Here is a 19,801-nt window from a genome sequence, read left to right as displayed (position 1 = left end):
TCATTTTCTAGTTAAAGTTAGAAGTGTTTTAACTATATTTGTTTTCTGTACTACATCGCGGGATGCTATGACGTCACACCCGGTTTCGCCGCGTCTTGTGGGAAAAATACCGGTTTGCGATAAACGGGAAGGAGGGGGGCGAGCGCATTACGCGAGCGGCATTAGATCTGAGCGAACGCTGCTTTTAAGTTAAAGGCGATCAATAACTTTTCCTGGTAGGCTGCAGTATATATATTTTTTACCAGTCGTTAGGAGATATTGGAATGTTGTTCAGTAAAAAAGTATACGCAACGTATATTTAAAAGTAGCCGCGTTACAGGCACGGTTCGAAAAAAAGCATTTGCAATATGTATTTGTTTATGTTACCATATGGATTTAATTAAAAGTTAAAAAATCCTCACGTGTAATATCTTTCTGTGTAAATATCTCATATTACAACGTGGGACACCTGCGGCCGAAAATCCGGTGCGGCTTGTACAAGTACAAAATTGATTTTCTTTCTAAAATTAGAGCCAGCGGCTTTTAATCAGGTGCGCTCTGTAGTGCGAAATCTACGGTACTTGTAGGTCACCATATAATACCCTGAGATTCATTATCTTGTGAGCATGCACAACAGAATCAATGAATACCTGCACACGAGACAAACAACCAATGTGCAAGACAACAAACTGTGCATAAACAAAGATTAAAAATAATAAAAATTAAGCAATAAATACTAAGAACACGTTGAAAGCTCCGTAAAAGTGAGTGCATAGGTTGTGGAATCAGTTCAGTGTTTTGGTGAGTGAAGGTAACCCATCTGTTTCAAGAGCCTGATGGTTAAGGAGTAATAACCATTACTGAATTATATTCTTTTTTTAAAAAAGCTACAATACAAATGAATAGCAATAAAACTTTTATAAAATTCAAAAAGGAGTATTGTCTGCAACGACTGGTTGAGGAAGGCTTATAAATTTACAACAGCTAGACATAAACTTTGGCAAGACAAGATTTCACATCAAATTAGCTAAAATCCATAGACCTTCATTGCACTATACACATAAAGTCTTTGCAATAAATGATCTAGCTCTTTCTACTCGTTAATAAATTGATCATTAAGATTTTAATACATCTGGAAGTCCTTTGCTTTAGTAAATAAACTTGTTGATAACACCCAGGATCAATATTACATTTTCAGGTACAGTCTTACATCAAAACATTTTATTTTGAGCATTTATTTTATTTTATTTTCAAGGTCATACAGATACACATTAAAAACCTAGTAAGCGCAGTGACCATACTTCAAACAGGTACCCTTTCAAAAGCATCCCAATATGTAGACTGCCAAGGAAAAGATGGGCACAAATTTTATTTTGCCTGCTTCTAAATTTGATAATAAGCAGCTTTATATACAAAAATGATTTTCATGTTTTAAAATATTTTACTTCCATGACAAAGTTCAACATGTATAAAATACAAAAATAATGCATGTAAGGAAGACTCACCTGCAGCTATTACCAGCTTCAATTAGTTTCAATACATCTTCTGTACATTTAACATCTCGCTCTGAAAGTCCCACTACCTGAACCTGTTGCTTACCATCTTCCAGCACTCTTAGCTTAGCCTTTCTATTAAGTAAGTCGAATACCTGGATAATACAATGCACCAGATAAATTATTAACTGTACAGAGGGTTAACTGAAATTGATCAATTCTGCTGAAATAATTCAAATTAAAACAGCACTGTATACGAAAAAAAATCTGATGAATAGCTATTCATTTTTTGGCAAAAATCTTCTGAAGGAAAAAAAAACAATGGATGCTGAATCATTAAGAGTATTCAAAAGGTGGAACAAGTAGGATTTAGCTAAAATAAATAGATCAACAGTGGAATAAGGGGTCTAACAAGAAAATACAGCTTAAGTCAAAGCACAAATGAAGTCATGAGTTTACAGAACTGTGAAACAGTCTCAGGAGCTAGTCGGTCTACATTTTTAATATAATTAATTAAACGTTCTGTTATCAAAGTATAGACAATTTAATAAGCACTCATTTTTTATTTTGTGTACTAACCATATTCGTGTTAAAGTGGAAGTTTAAAATATCTACAGATAAATCTTGAACTGCTACTAAGAGTAGCCATGTTCTGAAACAAAAAAAGTCTTTCAGTTGGGAATTATCAAGTGTGTCAAGAACTTACTGAAATTTGAGAAAGCTCATTTACCTTGCCACTGTAAATTTCAAAAAATGTTGCAAACACTTGGAGTTCTATTTTTCTGTAATTTGGCTTCTTTAACATTAGAAAAACATCCCGGGCTGTAAAGATGAAAATAAATAGTAAAATTCAAATGAAGAAGGAACATTAAATCAATAACATTTAAAACAAAATTGCTTTGACATAAAAGTATATGACTTACGTAAAATTACATGTTAAAATATTTACCTGCTAATGCATAAATTCCCTTAGAACAATCCTGATTTTTTCCAGTGAAGTCACCACCCATAGTCTAAAAACCAAATCAGAAAAAAAAATTGGGTAGAGGAACTTAAACATCATAGGTACATATGTGAAATGAAATCTATGCTAAATTGCAGCATTTTTCTTTGGGAGAAGTTACTACAAATGCATGTGGAAGTAACTGACAACAATTTTATTACAGTTCACATTATTTGAATTCAAGATTCTCTTGTCATATTGCTGTTTAATTTGATGCAATGTTTCGGATTTTGCATCCCCATACCAATATGCTCCTCAGTCATTAATGTCCTTTTTAAAAATAATGTTCTTATATAAAATAAATCTTCAATAATGAAAGTACAATCTTTCCCCCTTTACAATATTTTTAAAAATATACTCTATTCAATTGGTTATCTTTTCAATTCTACTGGAAGTTGTTGCTTTATTACCAGCTTGTTCAAAATTATTATTTTTCCACATCTAATATAATCCATGTAAATGTATGTGGTTTATGACTTTCATAACCTCTAAGCATCAAACTGCTGTCTGAGTGTGTTTTAGCATCAAGTTTTATAATTACTCCACTCAAACCCAAGCCCCATTACTTACAATCCAAAAAGGCATGTGGCTTATTTAATGGCTTTATCTTGTTATACACATAATCAAACAATTACCTAGTTGCTCCATAATATATATAACCTTCCACATAATTAATTGAGCACAGTTTAGTTTTTCTTCCCATATGTGACATTCTACAATTATGCAAAATTGCAATGTCTTTTTAATTTGATTTCGTCAGCATATGGATGATGTTCAAATTGTTGCTTAATGGGCTTCAGATTCACGTGGACTCCCTGACTCTCCCAACCCCTATGGCAACTACAACAGGAAGACTAAGACTATTAAAGTAGTGTAAAGAAAAAAAGCATTAAAATGAGAATTTGAGAAATATTATACCTCTGAAGAAAATTGAGGAAATATTTATGGACTGCTGGTCTGCAACTTAAATTTGATTATCAGCGGTTAAGGAAATATTTTTTGTTAGAAAAGTTTCCTTCAGGGAAACTAAATAAGCAATGAACAATAGTACAAGCTATACATGAACACAAAAGATTCTGCAAGATGCTGGAAATCCAGACTCACATATATAAAACGCTGGAGGGACTCAGCCTGCCAGGCAGCATCTATGGCAACCTTTCCTTATTTGTATCCAGTACCACCTCTGGCAGCAGAGTACCGCCACTTTCTATGTAAAAAAAAACCTGCCCACACTTAACTCCTCTCACTTAAATGCATGCCCTCTAGAATTAGACATTTTGATCCTGGGGAAAAAGATATGCCAGCCACCTACTCTTAACCATACTTCCCATAATTTTACTAACTTCTATCAAGTCTTCCCTCAGCCTCCACAGCTCCACAGGAAACAATCCAAGTTTGCACAATCTCTCCTGACAGGATATGCCTTCCAACCCAGGCAGAGAAATTTATTCTGCACCCTCTCCAAAACGTTCACATCCTTCCCAGAAGGATGCATGCATACTTTCAAGAACAAGTTGAAATGAAGTGTTTATTTACTTTCAACACCACAAAATTATGCAAGAGGCAACTTTATTCTGTATCTCAAATTTTTGATAGTGATTTGTGAATTCTGCAAGGATGATCTTCCAATACATGATTGGCCATACACAGATGTACCATATGCAACTTGAAAATTTCCTACGGCACAAGCATCTTCAATGAGACAGAGACTAACCAGCATCATGGCATTCAATGGTACTACTAACACCGAGCTCTATCATGATCAGAAACTCAACTGAACTGTCACATAAACACCATGGCTAGAAGAGAAGGATAACCTGAGTTTATTCAGATTCAGACTCATTTATTTATCACATACACATCCAAAAATGCAGTGAAGTGCTTATTTTGTATTAACAACCAATACAACCTAGGGATGTTCTTGGGCAGCCTGAAAGTATTGCTACACATTCCACCGCTAACACAGTAAGCCCACAATGTTCATCAAAGCAACACAAGCAACAACAGCAACAGTAACAAAACAAAACGAAACAGCAAAACAAGCCCCTTTCCCACCTTCCATCTATTCACACACAGACAGGCCTCCAACACCATTAAAGGCCACCTCCAGATCCCTTGGCCCCAGATTCTCTTGTCCTTCGGCTGGACTCTCAAGACATCGGGCACCTGACTTCCGGAAATGTCAACCCAGGGCTTTCGACCTCCAAACTCAGCAACCTTTCTAGCATCTACAAGTGGGTTGGATCACTGTATATCTGGTTCCAATAGCTCTTAAGAATCCTGGCACCATTCAGAGCAAAAGGGCCTGTTTGGCTGAAAGCATAACTTTCACTAGTTGTACAACACTTACAAAATGCACTGCAATTACTCACCTTGACTACTCCACGCCACCACTCAAACCTGTGATCGCTACCACTGAGGGAGACAAGAGCAGTAGACAGATGGGGGGAGCACCAACACCTCAGAGCTTCCCTTTCAAGTCCTCCCTTCCCAACCAGGAAATACATTGCTTACCCAAAACAGGCAACTCGCTATTAATTAGCTCTATGAAAACGCTTTCACATGAAGGACTACAGTGGTTTAGGACAATGCTCACCAATACACAAGGGTAATTAGGGAGGGAAATAAATAACTGGAACTTTACAAATAAAGACAAAGAAACTGAAGAAAAACACTAACAGATAATGAAAGGTAACATCACTCATAAGATGTGCAACATTGCTTAATCTAGTATTGCAGAATAGCCAAGTAAAATAAGTTCACATTGAATACGAAGATAAAAGGTAAGCACATTTCTCCAGGATCTAATTAGATTTTTATTCCTCCTATGCAACTGAACAATGCAATTATTTTAAAACTGTGGGGAAAAAAATGGATTACTTACATGTGTCTTTCCACTTCCAGTCTGACCATAAGCAAAGCAAGTTGCCATTCCTCTATCAAATATTGTTTCTACCAGAGGTCTAGCTGTAAATCTAAAGACCAAAAATAAAACTACAAGTGTGCAGTCAAAAATTCTTCAGTTCATCAACAACAGTGTCTCAAACTTCATTGTAGAAACTTTTTCATACAATGGTTGATAATGATCTACTTATGGTGACAGTCAAAGAAATTAGTTGCTTTTTTTAAAAAAAAGTGCCTTGGAAAAAAAGACAGATGAAGGAGGGAATTCCAGAGGTTATAGTCATGGACAGCTGGTGGAACAAGATACCACAACTGGAAGGATACTAGGGGTATTGCTTTAATTCTAAGTGATATTATATAAGCAGTTTTATAAAATAATCTTGTAATGTAGAAGTATTATATTTTGTTTTGTAATAGTTTTATAATAGTGAGGACCGAATATGGAACTGAAAACAAGCATAGGCACTTTAAAACAGGGCGATGGATGAAAAGTTGAATATGGCTAATACACTATGTAGAATGAAAGAGGCAATTCTCCATAAAACCAAATTTAAGTACACCGGAACACAAGTAACAGGAGCATAGATATGCATAGCTTAGTTAGTTCCACACACAAATTTTACATAACAATAAAATAACATGTGAAAAATAAATTATCCCATACTGATAGATACAAGAACATTTTCTAATTTTTGTTGCAATCCAATGACAGCACAATTGATGTAATTTACAAAAAAATGAAAACACTGAATAAAACTTAAAATACAAGTCCAATTATAGTCTGGCACATCCAAGATCTCCTCTAGCTTTTTTAAAACTGAAACAAAATACATTACCTGCTGGGATCAATTTTCTATGCACCTTCAATTTGCAAATTTTTCAGACTTTTTTTGCCTCTATCATTATCGAAAACATTTCTCACATTTCCTTCGGGAATACGACTGCCCCACTCAGCCACCAGTGCTGGTCCTCTTAATAAACTAAATGATGGTTCATTTATGCCTTAATTCCATTTATGCAGTAGCCAATAGATAGATAGATAGATACTTTATTCATCCCCATGGGGAATTTTTTTCCAATGTCCCATACACTTGTTGTAGCAAAACTAATTACATACAATACTTAACTCAGTAAAAAATATGATATGCATCTAAATCACTATCTCAAAAAGCATTAATAATAGCTTTTTAAAAGTTCTTAAGTCCTGGCGGTTGAATTGTAAAGCCTAATGGCATTGGGGAGTATTGACCTCTTCATCCTGTCTGAGGAGCATTGCATCGATAGTAACCTGTCGCTGAAACTGCTTCTCTGTCTCTGGATGGTGCTATGTAGAGGATGTTCAGAGTTTTCCATAATTGACCGTAGCCTACTCAGCGCCCTTCGCTCAGCTACCGATGTTAAACTCTCCAGTACTTTGCCCACGACAGAGCCCGCCTTCCTTACCAGCTTATTAAGACGTGAGGCGTCCCTCTTCTTAATGCTTCCTCCCCAACACGCCACCACAAAGAAGAGGGCACTCTCCACAACTGACCTATAGAACATCTTCAGCATCTCACTACAGACATTGAATGACGCCAACCTTCTAAGGAAGTACAGTCGACTCTGTGCCTTCCTGCACAAGGCATCTGTGTTGGCAGTCCAGTCTAGCTTCTCGTCTAACTGTACTCCCAGATACTTGTAGGTCTTAACCTGCTCCACACATTCTCCATTAATGATCACTGGCTCCATATGAGGCCTAGATCTCCTAAAGTCCACCACCATCTCCTTGGTCTTGGTGATATTGAGACGCAGGTAGTTTGAGTTGCACCATATCACAAAGTCCTGTATCAGTTTCCTATACTCCTCCTCCTGTCCATTCCTGACACACCCCACTATGGCCGTGTCATCAGCGAACTTCTGCACATGGCAGGACTCCGAGTTATATTGGAAGTCTGATGTGTACAGGGTGAACAGGACCGGAGAGAGTACGGTTCCCTGCGGCGCTCCTGTGCTGCTGACCACCGTGTCAGACCTACATTGTTTAATAATGTTACCTAATGAAGACCCAAGATCCTTAGATAGGAATTTTCAATTTAATGGGTTTCAGCAGTTGCCTAAATTATGCGCTCCAGATTTCCACTGCTTTAAGTGCTTCCCAACATCATTTTAGAATAGACTTGTTCTAATTTCAAGGTTATACCTCCTGGTTTTAACTACCATAGCAAATAATTTCTATTTTCTCTGATAGTTTATGATTCATTTTTCTACCTCACAAATGCAGAATTCAAACACGTTAGTTACAAAGATTCTTTATTTTTAGATAATTCTTTACAATTCATTATTGAATACTAATTTCTATACAACATGTTTCTAATGACTTAAAAATACATTGTTTCAGAAATATTTCCTGAATAGTCTAAAATACCGGTACCTTCAAGAAAATTGCCTAAGACTCAGTCAACACTCAAATCAAAGAAAAAGGCACATGTTCTAAATCTAAAATAAAAATAATAAAGGCTGGAAATATTCAAAAGCCTAAGCTTTGTTGGAAGAGAAAGAGCTCTATCTTAAGTTATCTCAATCTGTATTAAAGCAATCCCCAGCTTTCCCTACTAATAGGTTAGATAAACTGAAATACCATGAAATCAGATGGTAAATAACCTTAGAGAAAGGGGAAAAGAGTATGTAAGTTTGGTAACATGAAGAAATAGTGAAAGACAAAAACAAAAAGTGCTTGTGACAAGAAATGAACAAGTTACATGAAAACTTGAGAGAGGAGCTGAAGACAGTGCCAGAGGTTTTTGCAGACCTGGGTGACTTCTTCTGGTTCATCTGCGAAAGTTTAAATTTATTCTCAAGTCTCTACTTTTCAAGATAGCTAAGGTCCTGTCGGAGTCCATGATTTATAGCTGCTCCCAAAGTATGTTCTTCACAAGTGGTGGGATCTTACTCTTCAGAACTTGCCAAGCGACCTGGCATTTCGGGATGTCCAGATGTAGATTGGAAGACATGGACCTTTGGGGTGTGGTGCTGAGGATGACTGATTCTTCATCGATGTTGCCTACTGATGCATCACAGGAGATCAAAACATCGAGACAATGGGAGCTGCTGTCAAAGGCCACTGCACCGAGCAATCTCTCTCTCAATGGTGAGAGATGATTCTCAAGCTGGGGGCACTCAATCTGACGCTGCAGATTGTAACATCAAAACAGTGATCTTGTTGGCCTCCTGTCTCACTGTCAGAGGAGTGATCTCTCTCTCCCTCAGTGCAAGAGAGGACCTGTTGAGATGTCAAAATGTTGGGATGGAAAGTAGCTTTTGTTGGACTCCAGATCTTTCTCTCTGGGGGCTTGCCTTTACATGGTGGGGAGTAGGGGGGAGGGTGGTGCTTTTGCTGGAGTAAGTGGGGAGACGGGGAGGGGGCAGGGTTGATGCTTTTGCTGTTGCTTGTTCATGGGAGGGGAAGGGTGCTTTGGGGTTCTAACATTTTTCTGTCATTGATTCTTCAGGGTTTTTTCACTGTTTCATGGATGTCTGTGAAGAGGAAGGATGCTGTATATATTCTCTGACATTAAATTGAACCAATAAAAGATGATGTAGGAGCCATGTACCTGTTCTTTATCTGCTTTATCAAATAAAAAATATCACAGTACTTTTCCTATGACCCAGTTCTCGTTGGCTTTAAGCCTCTCCTTCTGACCTTGACCCAAACATCAGCTGTTCCTGTAACTAACCGATGCACCTGAGCTACTAAGCACTTCCAACTTTCTTTTTGCCTCTCTTTTTGAGTGCTTTTCTTCTGCTCCCTTGCAAATGAGGTTAGTCAACATATCCTCTTCCCTGTTATCTTAACCACATTAAAACTGAAGATAACAATGTAGGAACATGAAAATCTAGTAATTATCCTCCATCACATGGCAGAGAGAATTGAGTATAAATTGCTTGTAAGAGCAGTGCATCACCACCACATAGCAGTTCAGGAAGAGTTGTGCATTCTAATCCTAATGATTAGAAATGGACATTAATTGCAGCCTTGATGATATAATTATATGTTTTTGGAACATTAACTAAAATAGCACCAAAATAGTCATAAGTCCTAAAGAAAATATGTATGTTGATTCATTATGAGAGCTGTGGAGCAACAGGAAAACATAAATAAAGTTGCACTATGGTTTAAAAATTTTGAAGTTAAAAATGTTTCTGAACTGTTAAATGACTTAAGACCAGAAAAGAAAAATTGTAACTTAAGGGAGAGATGAGGTACTGGAATGGATCTCGTGATTCCAAAATCGTTCAAATTTCCTCTAATACTGTACACTTTAGGAATGCAAAGAAAACCATTAATACACAGAAAAATCTGATATGATGACAAAGAGCACATGATAAATCCACACGCAAACTTGAATATCAGTAATGAATCCAGTTTACTGTCACTGTGAAGTATTGCTTGCTGTGCTATGGTCTTGCCCTCAGTATTACAAGAGGGTATACAGGAATGTTAGAGTAATAGCATCAAAGAAAAGAACAGCACAGAAACAGGCCCTTCTGCCCATCTAGTCCATGCCAAACTATTTAAACTGCCCAGTCCCATCAACCTGCACAACCATAACCATCCATACCCCTGCCATCAATGTACCTATCCAAACTTTTCTTAAATGTTGAAATCAAGTTTGCATGCATCATTGCACTGCCAGCTTGTTCCACATTCTCATGACTAAGTAAAGGCACTTCCCCTCACACTCCCCTTAAACTATTCACCTTTCACCCTTAAACCACTACCTCTAGATGTAGTCCCACTCAATTTCAGTGATAGAAAGCCTACCTATACCCCTCTTAATTTTATATACAGTTGCAAGTAAAAGTTTGTGAACCTTTTGAAATTACCTGGTTTTCTGCAATAATTACTTATAAAATGTGCTCCAATCTTAATCTAAGTCAAAATAACAGACAAACACATTCTGCTAAAACTAATAACACACAAGCAAGTTGTAATTTTCACATCTTTATTGAACACATTGTTTAATCATTCAAAGTCCAAGCTGGAAAAAGTGTATAAACCCTGTATTTAGAAACTAGTACAAAGTCCTTTAGCAGCAACAACGTCCACCAAAGGTTTCCTGTAGCTGCTGATCAGACTTGCACAATAAGGAGGAATCTTAGACCATTCCTCCACAGAAAACTGTTTCAGTTCATTAATATTTCTGGAATACCTTGCATGAACAGCCCTCTTCAGGACATGTCACAGCATCTCAATCTGGGCTCTGACTTGGCCATTCCAAAACACAAATTTCCTTCTTTTTAAACCATTCTGTTGTTGATCTTGTATTTCGGATCATTGTCTTGTTGCATCATCTAATTCCTATTAAGCTTCAGGTGACAGACTGCTACCCTGGCATTCTGTGAAATGTCTAGAGATAATTTTGAATTCATTCTACCCTCAACAATTAAAAACTGTACAGGCCCTGAGGCAACAACGCAGCCCCAAGCCATGATGCTTGTTCCACCATGCTTCACAGCTGGGATGAGGTTTTGGTGTTTTGTGTGCAGTGGCCTTTTTCCTCCAAACATAGCAGTGTGCATTTTTGCCAAAAATTCAACTTTTCTCTCAAACAAGAGAGAATCTGCAGATGCTGGAAATCCGAGGAACACACACAAAATGCTGAAGGAACTCAGCAGGGCAGGCAGCATCAATGGCAAAGAGTACAGTCTAAGTTTCAGGCTGAAACCCTTTGGCAGGACCATCACGATGAGGTGACACTCAGGTTGGAGGAACAATACCTCATATTCTGTTAGGGTAGTCGCCAATCTGATGGCATGAACATCGATTTCTTGAACTTGAGTAATGGTCCCCCCGCCTCCCGCCTTCACCATTTCCCACCCCCTTTTCCCTCTCTCACCTCATCTCCTTGCCCACCCATCACTTCCCTCTAGTGATCCTCCCCCCTTTTCTTTCTTCCATGGCCTTCTGTCTCTTTCACCGATCAACTTCCCAACTGTTTACTTCATCCTTCCCCCCACTCACCTCCAGGTTTCACTTACAACCTTGTGTTTCTCTCTCCTCCCCCCACCCTTTAAATCTACTCCTCAGCCTTTTTTCTCCAGTCTTGCCGAAGGGTTTCAGTCTGAAACATCAACTGTACTCTTTTCCATAGATATTGCCTGGCCTGCTGAGTTCCTCCAGCATTTAGTTGCTGTTGCTCAACTTCTGTCTCATCTGTCCACAGAACACTGCCCCAGAAACATTGTGGAACATCCAGGTGGTCTTTTGCAAACTTGAGCCTTACAGCAATGTTTTTTTTTGGAGAGCAGTGGTTTCCTCCACGGTGTCCTTCATGAACACCACTCTTGTTCAGTGTTTTCTTATAGTGAACATGTGAACAGAGATGTTAGCATGTTCTAGAGATTTCTGCAGGTCTTTTGCTTATATCCTTGGGTTCCTTTTCACCACCTTCAGCATTGCACGTTCTACCCTTGGTGTGATCTTTGCAGGATGCCATTTCCTAGGGAGAGTTGCAACAGTACTGGATTTCCTCCATTTGGAGACAATTTTTCTTACCATGAACTGATGAACTCTCAGGTCTTTAAAAATGCTTTTGTAGCCTTTCCCAGCTTCATGCATCTCTAAAATTCTTCTTCTAAGCTCCTCTGAAAGTAGTTTTGATCAAGATGTGGTGTACATAAACAGATCTTTCTTGAAAAGAGCAGGGTCTGTCAGTAAACTGTGCCCTTTTTAAAAAAATATGGCAAGCCACCTCTACAACCCACACCTCCAATCTCAACTTATTGATTAAGTACCTGACCCCAAATAACTTTTGTTGAAGGCATTACCCCAGAGGTTCTCATTCTTTTCTGAAACTAGACAGTGATTGTTTAAATGGTGTAGTCAGTATTGATGAGAAGTACAATTGTTTGTGTGTTATTAATTTAGGCAGATTTTGTCTGTCTATTATCATGAAGCTCAAACCACACTTTATGAGTAATTAATGCAGAAAACCAGGTAATTGCTAAAGGTTCATAATCACTTTCTTGAATCTGTACCTCGATCAAATCTCCCTTTAAATCTTCTGTGTTCCAAGGAATAAAGTCCTAACTCTTCAGTTTTTCATAACTCAGGTCCTCCAGCCCCAGCAACATCCTTGTAAAGTTTCTCTGTACTCTTTCAAACTTATTTACATCTTTACTGTAGGTACATGAACAAAACTGCACGTTACTCCAAATTACCCCTCATCAATGTCTTACATAACTTCAACATAACATCCCATCTCCTACACTCAATATTTTAACTTACGAAGGCCAATGGCCCAAAAGCTTTCTTTACAACCATATCTAACTGTGCCTCCACTTTCAATGTATTATGGACCTGTATTCCCAGATCCATTTCTTCTATCGCACCCCTTACTGCCCTTTGATTCACTGTGTAAAACCTACTGTGGTTGGTCCTCCCTAAGGGTGACACCACACACTTGTTTGTATTAAATTCCATCTGCCATTTTTCCAACTGGTCCAGATCCTGCTGCAAGCCACAATCTTGGTGTCATCCACAAATTTGCTGATCCAGTTAATCCCATTATCATCCAGATTGTTGATATAGATGACAAACAACAATGGACCCAGCACCGATCCCTTGCGGCACACCGCTAGACACAGGTCTCCAGTCAGAGTAGAAACTGTCTACTACCACTCTCTGGCTTCACCCACAAAGCCAATGTCTAATCCAATTTACTACCTCATCTTGAATGCCAAGTGACTGAACCTTCTTGACCAACCTCCTATGTGGGACCTTGTCAAATTCCTTGCTGATGTCCATGAAGACAACATCCACTGACTTGCTTTCATTAACTTTCCTGGTAACATTCTTGAAAAACTCTGGACTAGTTAGGCATGACCTACCACGCACAAAGCCATGCTGACTATCCAAAATCAGTCCCTGTCTATTCACATACTCAAATATCCAGTCCCTTAGAATACCTTCCAATAAGTTTTCCACTAATAATGTCAGGCTCACTGGCCTATAATTTCCTGGTTTATTTTTAAAGTCTTTCTTAAACAATGGAAAAAACATTAGCTATCCTCCAATCCTCCCATACCTCACCTATCACTAAGGATGATTTAAATATTTCTGCTAGGGCCCCAGCAATTTCTGTATTTGCATTCACATGGGTCTGAGGGAACACCTCAGACCATGGTGATTTTTCCAACCTAACTTGCCTCAAGATAAACACCCCCTCCTCTATAATCTGTATAAAGTTCATGACCTCACTGGAGCATTTCCTAACTTCTATAGATTTTGCATCTGTCTCTCAAGTAAATACAGATGCAAAAGATCTATTTAAGATATCCCCATCTTTCTTGGCTCCACGCATAGATTACCATTCTAGAACCCCTTAGGATTCTCCTTCACCTTGTCTGATGGGCAATCTCATGCCTTCTTTTAGTCCTCCTGATTTCTTTCTTGAGTGTTCTCTTACATTTATTATACTCCACAAGCACCTCATTTGATCCTACCTGCCTATACCATCTTTTTTTTTCTTAACCAGGACCTCAATATCTCTTGAAAACCAACCTGTTATCTTTACCTTTTATTCTGACAGGCACATACAAGCTTTGTAATCTCAAAATTTCACTTTTGAAGGCCTCCCACTTACCAAGTCCATCTTTGCCATAAAACAACCTGTCCCATTCCACACTTGTCAGATCCTTTCTGATACCATCAGAATTGGCCATTCTCCAATTCAGAATCTCAACCTGCAGACCAGAAACAAGAGAGAATCTGCAGATGCTGGAAGCATGTCGTGATGAGGCCACACTTAGGTTGGAGGAACAACACCTTATATTTCATTTGGGTAGCCTCCAACCTGATAGTATGAACATTGATTTCTCAAACTTCTGGTAATGCCCCCCACCCCCACTTCTCCTTCACCATTTGTGTTGCTGCAGACCAGACCTATCATTTTTCCATATTTACTTTGAAACAAATGGCATTATGATCACTAGATGCAAAGTGTTTCCCTACACAAACTTTTGTGAACTGCTCTGCCTCAATCCCTAATAGGAGATCAAGTATCGCAGTTTCTTGTTGGGATTTTAATGTACTGATTAAGGAAACTTTCCTGAACACATTTGACAAACTCTATTCCATCTAGGCCTTTTACCATATGGGAGTTCCAGTCAATATGTGGAAAGTTAAAATCACCTTATGTTTCTTGCAACAGTCTGCTATCTATCTGCAAATTTGTTCCTCTAAATCCCATGGACTGTTAATGTGGTCCATAATATAGCCCTATTAATGTGATCATACCTTTCTTATTTCTCATTCTCACCCACAAAGCCTCACTAGACACGTTCTCCAGTCTTCACTGAATGAGCACAGCCATGATATTTCCCGTCTAGTATAAACACCTCACCTCCTCTTTAATCGCTCCAGTTGTGTTGCGGAACCTTGGAATATTGAGCTGCTAGTCCTGTCCCTCCTGCAACTAAGTCTCCCAAATAGCTACAATATCATAATTCCACTTATTGATCCATGTCCTGAGCTCATCTACAATACTTCTTGCATTGAAATATACGCAGCTGAGAACATTAGTTGTACCACGCTCAACCTTTTGATTCCTGACTGTCTGATGTCTTAACATGTCTCTACTATCTGTTTTGGTACTCTAGTTCCCATTCTCCTGCAATTCTAATTTAAACCCCTCTGTGCAGCACTAGCAAACCTTCCCACTAGATATTAGTCCCCCTCCAGTTCAGCTGCTGTCTCTACTGTACAGGTCCCACCTCCTCTGGAAGAGAGCCCTATGATTCAAAAATCTGACACCTTACCTTCTACACCAACTCTTTAGCAACATGTTAAACTGCACTATCTTCCTATTTCTGGTCTCATTAGCACATGGCATGGGAAGCAATCCTGCGTACTCTTAACTTGGTACCAAACTTCAAACTCACTTTGCAGAACCTCGTCACTCTTCCTATCCATGTCATTGGTACCTACATGGACCTCTCAGGAATGTTAGTGCTTCAAGAGGGTTTAAATGTACTTTTTATAGTGTAATGTCATGATATCAACACAACAACCTCTCCTTCAATATCAATAAAATAAAAGATCTGATCATTGACCAGGTTGTGGGACAGAGCATTCACCCTTATCTGTATCAATGATGCTACGGTAGAAATGGAACAGACTATCAAGTCCCTACGTGTAAACATCACCAATAATTTCTCCTCATCTAGCCACAATGATGCCTTGGCCAAGAAAGCATATGAGCACCTTTATTTCCTTAGAAGACTAAAGAAATTAATCACATTCTCCACTGGCCCTCACCAATTTTTTCCCTTACAAATGCACCACAGAAAGCAACCCATTAGGATGCATCACAGCTGGGTGCAGCAATTGCTCTACCCAAGACTGCAAGAAATTACAATAAATTGTGAGAAAACAAACCTCCCTCCATTGAACCTGTCTCCACTTCCAACTGCCTCTGGAAAGCAGTCAAGATGATCAAGAACCATCCCCCACACTGGCAGAAAAGTGGCACTCCCTTCCATCAGGCAGAAAATGCAAATGCTTGAGAATATGTGCCACCAGGCTCAAGGACTAACTCTATCCTGTTATTAAGGTTCCTTATACAATATAGATCAGAATCAGGTTTATTATCATACTGCATGAAATATACTGTTTTGCAGCAACTATACAATGCAATCCAAAATAAGCTACTATGTTACAATAAATATCAAAAATTAGTGCAAGAAGTGAGCAAAATGTGTGGTAGTATTCATGGGATCATGGTCCATTCAGAAATCTGATGGCAAAAGGAAAAATCTGTTCCTAAAATATTGAGTATGCTCTGATGGTAGCAATGAGATGAACACTTGATCTCTCAGTCTAGCTCATCATGGCTCTTGCACTTTGTATACCTACATTGTGCTTTCTCTTTGCACTACCCTTAAGTACTTATCTATGTTTTGATCTTATCTATCGATGGCATGCAAAAAAGTTTTTCACTGAATCTCGGTACATGTGACAATAATGAACCAATCAATTGAAGGGACGAAGATATGGGTGTGGATGGGAGATTTGCAAAGATAATGTCACAATAGTCTAAAGAATGATCCCAGTAATAAATCCTAATGTTAGCAAGTTATTTCAGCTTCGAGGAAAATACAGAAAATAATAACAAGGTACCAGTCAAGAAGATAAGCAAGCATCTCAAAGGTTTGTAAGAATGCAAAAAAGGTCAGAATAGGTTAATTTGCCAACGTAGAGATTCTGTACAGAAATGCACTTACCAAAAGGAATAAAAGCATCATATTCACCTTAAATGGTGTGAGAGCTGGGTATGAGAAGATGCGCATAAATGAAAAGGTATGATATTAACAAGGGTGAAAAAGCAGAAATCTGGGTAGATTAAAGGAAAAAAATTGCAAGATGTTGGTAACAATTCACATCACTACACACCTAAGAAGCAAATTTTTTAATTGTGTCTTTTTAATTAATTTATTTCACTCAACCTAACCACTGCCCATCCTAATTGACTTCAAAAGGTGACAAGAGTGCTGCATTCTGAAATAATATGTATTACCAATGAAAGTAATTCCACTGCTGAAGCTAAGAGTTGGACTTAGCAACTGTAAAGCTCAGGTCATATGCATTCAGAAGATAACTAATAAAGTAGACACTGAATGTATCATTGTGGTCTTCTGCTGCTGTAGTCTATCCACTTCAAAGTCTGAAATATTGTGAGTTCAGAGATGCTCTTCTGCACACCACTGTTGTAAGACTTGGTTATTTCAGTTACTGTCTCCTTCCCTTTAGCTGAACCATTCTCCTCTCTTCTGACCTCTCATTAACAAAGCATATTTACCCACAGAACTTATACTCACAGGATGTTTGTTTTTTGCACCATTCTCTGTAAACTCTACAGACTTATGAGAGAAAATCCCAAAAGATCAGCAATTTTTTTTAATACTCAAACTAGCCTGCTTGGCACCAACAATCATTCCATGGTCAAAGTCACTTAGATCACATTTCTTCACCATTCTGATGTTTGGTCCTGAACAAGAACTAAACCCCTTACTCACGTCTGTATTCTTTTATACAATGAGTTGGTGCCACATGATTAGCTGATTGGCTATTTATATTAACGAGGTATACATAATAAAGTATATTTTAATCATCAGTTCAAAGGCAATTACTTCTCAAGTAAAAAGTTGTTCATACCTGTAAACCATTTCATTAGTTGCAGTCTCATCAAAGGCATAATCAAAACGAAAAGTTTGATTTTCTAAGTACTTTGTTAAATCCACCTTTTGTTTTGGTTCATGAACCATTACGACATCCTTACTAGGAATTGTAATTACATCCAGATCTCTTATTGCATTTTCTGAAAGAGATTAAGGCAAGTTATATTTCACTTGGCATCACTGTTTTGAACAAACTTTTCAAAACCACATGCTATTACATTTTCAGAATAGTTCTACAAAAGGAGTATGTTTGATTACATTTCAAGCTTCCCAACAGGTGATGATATTTTGGTTAGTAACAATGAAAGTTAACAGGTGACTCCAAGGCATCATGTCCCATTTATGTTCAACAACCCTAAAGTTGAATCCAACCAAATATTTATCATTAACAGCGTAAAACGGAGGTAAACTTGTGATTGATATATGACTTCCCCAGCTTACCCAGGCCAATATAGTACATCAAATTGAGAAGAACCAATTGCCCTTCACTAAACAGAATGTTGGTCTCTTTATGGGAACCTAGCAATAAATTGCATTCAAACATGTTGAACTAAATGGGAGTACTGTGCAGACACAACAGGAGCATTCCTGAAGTCCAGGTAAGTTCTTTCCTTATTCAACTCTAAGAGAAAATAGCAGGCACATCATCAGACCCAGTGTTCTGTTCTGGGTGTCAGATGGGAGAATTTCCAGGAGACTCCCAGCCTCCCTGATGGCCACATCTGCACCAGGTGCATTGAGATGTAGCTCCTTAGAGACCGTGTTAGGGAACTGAAGCTGCAGCTCAATGACCTTCGGCTTGTTAGGGTAAGTGAGAGTGATAGACAGGAGCTACAGGATGGTAGTCACCCCAAAGCTACAGGAGACAGATAAATGAGTGACTTGTCAGGAAAGGAAAGGGTAAACATCTGTGGCCATCCCCCTCGACAGTAAATACTCCATTTTCAGTACTGTTTTGGGGGATGATACACCTGGGGGAAGCATCAGCAGCCATGCCTCTGGCACTGAGTCTGGCCCTGTGGCTTAGAAGGGTATGGAACTGAAGAAGAGGGCAGCAGATACAGGGGACATTATAGTCAGGGGGGTAGGCAATTCTGTGGACGCAAAAAGGAAACACGGATGGTAGTGTACCTCCCAAGTGCCAGGGTCCAAGATGTTTCTGGGCACATCCACAATATCCTGAAAAGGGAGGGTGAACAGCCAGAAGTCATGATACATATTGGTACCAATGATATAGGAAGAAAAAGGGAGGAGGTCCTGAAAAAAAGAATATAGGGAGTCAGGAAGGAAGCTGGGAAGCAGAACCTCAAGGGTAGTAACCTTGGGATTGCTGCCTGTGCCACGCGACAGTGAGGATAGGATATAATGAGGTAATATACAAATGCATGACTGAAGAATTATAGCAGGGGGCAGGTGGGACCTGTACAAAAGGGATAGATTGCACTTAAATCTGTAGGGGACCAATATTTTTGCAGGCAGATTTACTAGTGCCATTTGGAGTGCTTTAAACTAATATGGCAGGGGGATGGAAACTAGGATGATACAGCTGAGGATGAGCCAGCAGGTTTACAAGAAGATGATGGGTATAACATGAATGCAAGGAAGGGCAAGCCAATGATTGGGTACAAATGCAGACACAGCAAAGAGTTAAATTGTACCACAGAAACCAAAGGATGAAGAATGCAGGACTGAAGGTGCTGTACTTAAATGCACGTAGCTTTTGGAATAAACTGAACAAACACGTAGTGTAATTAGAGATTGGTCGGTATGACACTGAATCACAGCTGAAAGACGGTCATAGTTGGGAGCTTAACATCAAAGGATATACTTTGTATCAAAAGGACAAGCTGGAAGGCATAGGCCAGGCATGGGCAAACTACGGCCCGGGGGCCATATGCGGCCCGTTAAGCTTTTTAATCCGGCCCGCAGAACTTGATGAAATTATATTAATAAACCTTGTTAACGTTTTTTCCCCGCAATTCTGGCGTTTTCCCAATAGATGACGCACTCTATATACATTGAACTTTGTTGAGGTGCAGCGTATTATTCCACATTTGCGCTTTACTCTTTGACCTCTCACCCCTTCTGTAAAGATGAGTGGAGCTAAGAAAAGAAAAGTGGATAGAGAATGTCGGGTGTTTAATAAGGAGTGGACAACTAAATATCTTTTTACCGAACACCGATCAACTGCTGTATGCCTGATATG

At 38.8% G+C, this 19,801-nt stretch overlaps 1 protein-coding gene across 2 annotated transcripts in view; it reads right to left on the bottom strand.

Moving 5' to 3' along the window:
• The window catches only part of kif2a (kinesin family member 2a), a 112,578-nt gene that overhangs the window by 24,614 nt on the left and 68,163 nt on the right, over positions 1-19,801 (bottom strand). For both annotated transcript variants that reach the window (XM_073064506.1, XM_073064507.1), the window contains exons 9-13: positions 17,573-17,735; positions 5,360-5,450; positions 2,422-2,485; positions 2,203-2,294; positions 1,485-1,627 (exon numbers count right to left, since the gene is read on the bottom strand). In XM_073064506.1, the coding sequence (XP_072920607.1) occupies positions 1,485-1,627; positions 2,203-2,294; positions 2,422-2,485; positions 5,360-5,450; positions 17,573-17,735 (553 nt within the window). The remainder of the gene's footprint in view (positions 1-1,484; positions 1,628-2,202; positions 2,295-2,421; positions 2,486-5,359; positions 5,451-17,572; positions 17,736-19,801) is intronic.

Source organism: Hemitrygon akajei, chromosome 13, assembly GCF_048418815.1.
Source record: "Hemitrygon akajei chromosome 13, sHemAka1.3, whole genome shotgun sequence".
In the NCBI taxonomy this organism is placed as follows: Eukaryota; Metazoa; Chordata; class Chondrichthyes; order Myliobatiformes; family Dasyatidae; genus Hemitrygon; species Hemitrygon akajei.
Note: the sequence above shows the minus strand (reverse complement) of the source record. Positions and strands in the feature narration are given on the sequence as shown.